A 4,420-nucleotide genomic window follows, 5' to 3' on the forward strand; every position below is an offset into this window, starting at 1 on the left:
GGCTCTGATCACCATGTCACACAAAGATCTGTCTGGTACTGGCCACCAGGGGGTGCTGGGGCCATTTCTGAGGAGTCAGTGGTGATCAGAGCTGGCACCTGACACCTGTGCCCTCTGCTCAGGGCTAGCAGCTCTGACCTCCCCTCCCCCTGCTCCCACCAAGCACCTCCCCTGTCCATCCCCCTGACATCCTCAGGCAGAGTGACCTGAAACAGGGCCAGGGAGGGGTCAGAGATTTGGGGTCTCATTTGCATAGACAGGCCCTCCCTCTCTCAGAGGATGAAGAGGGGAAGGGAGAGATGAGGGGAGGCTCTGCTCAGCTGTGAGGCACAGAAGTCAGGACCAGGGATGACCTCCACCATGGCCTGGTCCCCTCTCCTCCTCACCCTCCTCACTCACTGCACAGGTGACTGGATGCAGGAACAAGTAAAGGGATCCTAGGAGGACATGAGTGTGCCATGTCCTCCTCCTGTCTGCACACCCCAGCAATACTGTCTCTGTGTTTCTCCCCCTTGTGGGTTCCTGGGCCCAGTCTGTGTTGACTCAGCCATCATCTGTGTCTGGGTCTGTGGGCCAGAAGTTCACCATCTCCTGCACTGGAAGCAGCTCCAACATTGGACGTGGTTATGTGAGCTGGTTCCAACAGCTCCCAGGAATGGCCCCCAGAACCGTCATCTATCGTAGTAACTACCGACCATCGGGGATCCCGGATCGATTTTCTGGCTCCAGTTCTGGCAGCTCAGCCACCCTGACCATCACTGGGCTCCAGGCTGAGGACGAGGCAGATTATTACTGCTCATCGTGGGACAGCAGTCTGAAAGGTCACACAGAGCTCCAGGCCTGAGGGGAAATGAGACAAAAACCCACTCGCTCATCTGTAGAGGGGGAAACACACCAGCAGTTCCTGCTCAGCTTAGCCTGTGATGCTCCTTATTCCTTTGCTGATGCCCTGGGCCCACGTCCATCAGGGGCATCAACAGGGAGTGAGGCTCTCCTGTCACTCCTGTCCTCAGAGTCAATCATAGCAGCCCATTCCTCAACAAAGAGTCTCCATGTGAACAGAAATTTCTTCTTTCATCAGCTGGGGTGTTTTACTTCTAGGCTGGACCATATTATTTTTTTCCCTTCTTTGAAAATATATTAAACATTTTATTTGAATATATTAAACATTTTATTTTGTCTGTGAACATATCATGGGACCTCAGCACTCCCCATGTGGTGTTTGAGGAATAAGTCAGTCCTGTAGCATTGGAAATTATTATCTTCTTGGTTATAAATGGTGCTGCTGCCTAATTTTGTCTTATTTCCTGATTCTATGAGTAATAGATGCTCACTTAGAATTGTAAAAGTATAAAAAAAAATCCCCAAACTTTTGTCTGCTGAAATAACCTGCACATGAATGTTTATACCAGTTTCAGTCCTAATTACTAAAAACTGGAAGAAAGCAGAAATCTGTCCACAGAGATTTACCCCAGGTTTATATCTAATCACCCAGACATGGAACTGAACTAAGATGCCAGCAAATAGACAGCACATTTATAAAAAGGGACAGAATCCATAGTATGGTTAAAGTTACATCACATATGGGAAGCAGCAAACACTCTGGAGAGAGGGCAAACATCTGCAGTTTCTGGGAGGATAAAAGAGACAAGAGAGTTGATCATGTGAACAAAGGAAAATGTTTCTAAGCAACAGAATGATTCTATATGATGCTGTCACGGCACTGAAATGACACTATGACACTGTTAGAGTCACTGAACAGTCTATAGCCACAAGACAGAACCCAAAGGTTGCAGGTACAAATCATTTGGGAGGTTTGGGGCCGTGAATGGCCCGCAGACTGTGACAAACCCATGTACCTGCAGCACAGACGTGTGAGCTCAGCTCAGCGCAGGGCTTGGGGACGCTGCTGAGCTGAGTGATGGTGAAAATGAGTGGAGCCCATCAGTGTAAAGTCACAAGAGACTGTACATAAGCTCTGTGCTCTAGAAGGTAAGCTCGTGTCCCCTGGGGAGCGGGCGGATTATGTTCATGGGCTGCACTGCGTCTTGGCATCAATCAAGTCAGTGGATTGGTGGTGGTGGAGCCAGATTTCTCACCTTAGAAATGGAAGTTCAGAGACATAACCAGGGAAGGAGGCTTGAGTGAAGCGTGTGGTCATGGCTTAGAGTTGGAGCTGAAAGCTTGGAATCGTGTGTCCTTTGATGGACACAGATAATCACCTGTGGAAACAGTCACCACTCTGTGCATGTTCTGGGGTAAGTTGACTCATATAGAAGTCCTCAGTCTGTCAGCTGAGCGGGCGAACAAGCAGAGATGCCCCGTACCCATGAGGTGCACTGTCCCAAATACTGCTCTCTAATACCGTTCTTCCGGAGGACACGCGGGCTTCTTTGGAGAAATCTTAATCCCCAGACCAGGAATTCCACAGGCTAAGTGTGGAGCATCTTCTAGTGTCAGAAAGTGAAGAATTCTTCAAAACAAACACACGCACATCAGCATGTGCACACACACACAAATACACACACACTGTCAGGGTGTGTCAAGGAGCTCATCAGCCAACTTAAAATGGTTCCATTGGGTAAAACTGGAAAGATGTGAGCAACCAAATAAATGTAACAGTATTAGATTATAACTCGAAGTCTAAAATAGCTCTCCAAGGTCCACATTGTTCACTGTTTGAACAAATGAATAAATGGAGGAAGAAGAGACACCTTCCAGCACAGAGATTTCAAGTAACCGGTGCAAACACTTAGCATGAAAGGTGTTGGGCTTGATTCCTGCTCGTGAAATGTGGACAAAATCACCGAAATATGGAGAGTCTGAGACATTGTCACAGTGAGATAAGCTTAAGGAGCTATCACAACTAAATGCCACAGAGAATCTTAGAACAGCAAAGGGACATCAGGTAAAAACTAAGACAATCTGAATAAACAATGGTTGCTAATTTTTATGGGTTGAACTGTATCTTCATCAATTGATGTGATAAAAGTTGTAAACAATTCTTGTATTTCAGAATGTGATCTTACGTGGAAATGGGTTTGCTGCAGATGTAGTGAGCAAAGGCGAGGCCAGTTAGATTTACTCTCATGTGTCATAGATTGTTTTTCTCTCTCTTTGGTTTTCCTCTGACACTTTGGTTGAAATGATGTTGAAACGCATCACAGTACTTTATAGAACAGAACCTAGGAATCCAACCTTCATTGTCCAAGAAGGCCCTCATATTAAAGAAAAACATCTAGAAAATTCTGTTGTTTTACTACGGTTGATCAATGAAGACATTTACCAAATGAACGATGAAGCCTCAATCTCGGTGGGATGCCTTGTTCTGGGAGCCCCTTGATGTAGGATTGGAGAAAGAAGTTCTAAGAAGAGGGAGGTCCCTTCTACAGTATAAGGATTTATTTCCATCCTCATAATGAGAATACCTACAAAACCAGACTAATAAAAAGGAAAATGAATCCTAATTATATCAGAGAGATACAAGAAATACTGAATTCCAAGGTTAACTGTAAAAGGCAAATGAAAACTAGAGTGGAAAGTGTGAACAGTGGATACATTTTTGTTGAAAGTATTTTAGTTTCATGACCAAGGCAGACATCAAATACCTGGGCCTGTGCCCTGGGGGTTATGGAAAGTTCCAGGAGACTCGTAATACAGCAACACCAACATTAGTCTCACTGTAAGGATGTAGACTTTTATCAAATGTGAACCAGCAGTGAACTCTTGGAACATTAGGCCCCTGAGTGAGTGTATCCTTACAACATTCTCTCTCTATGCCTTTCCAAGAAACAGCCCTTACAATTTCTGCAAAGCAGCTCCACTCTCCCCTGCTCAGTGACACAGCTGCCCTGATGCACAGGTGGGTCATCCAGCTTTGTCTAGAAAGTCCTGTAATTACATAGGCACACATTTCCATCTCCCATGGAACAGGGCTCCTCCTGGAGTGAGAAATTACTGTAAATGAGCACAAAGATTGGAAACATAGAACAAGTCTCCCCAACATTGGAAAGTTCTCTTTACAGCACTTGGCTTTCATAAAATATTTACATTTGTAGCTGCTTTTAGTGCTAAAAGAAATCTGAAGAGGATTTTCAGTTTCACCAAAAAAACAAAACAAAACAAAACAAAAAAACCAAAACGCTGACATATCCCCGAGTATTAGTTGTGTGGGGAGCCTCTACAGGACAGTGCAGAACACAGCAGCATGAGGGGTGCCTTCCCGTGCCTTCCCTGAGAACTACACACAGCAGCTCAGCAACAGGCCACCAGAGCTGTGACCGTGTATGTTATCATATGGGCTTTCTCTCCATTTATGTTGAACATCTGACAGCAAATTGTGTGCTTTGGGATTAGAGAAGCCTAAGAAAAGTTAGTTACCCTTTGAGTCTGGAAACATGAAAAGATTATCATATCAATT

At 45.2% G+C, this 4,420-nt stretch overlaps 1 gene segment (V, D, J or C); it reads left to right on the top strand.

The window, feature by feature from the left end:
* Positions 1-360: 360 nt before the first annotated feature.
* LOC117798016 lies at positions 361-844 on the top strand. The segment is given in 2 exon segments: positions 361-426; positions 533-844. Coding segments are annotated over 2 exon segments (378 nt in total).
* Positions 845-4,420: the final 3,576 nt, after the last annotated feature.

Source organism: Ailuropoda melanoleuca, unplaced genomic scaffold (genome assembly GCF_002007445.2).
Source record: "Ailuropoda melanoleuca isolate Jingjing unplaced genomic scaffold, ASM200744v2 unplaced-scaffold2228, whole genome shotgun sequence".
In the NCBI taxonomy this organism is placed as follows: domain Eukaryota; kingdom Metazoa; phylum Chordata; class Mammalia; order Carnivora; family Ursidae; genus Ailuropoda; species Ailuropoda melanoleuca.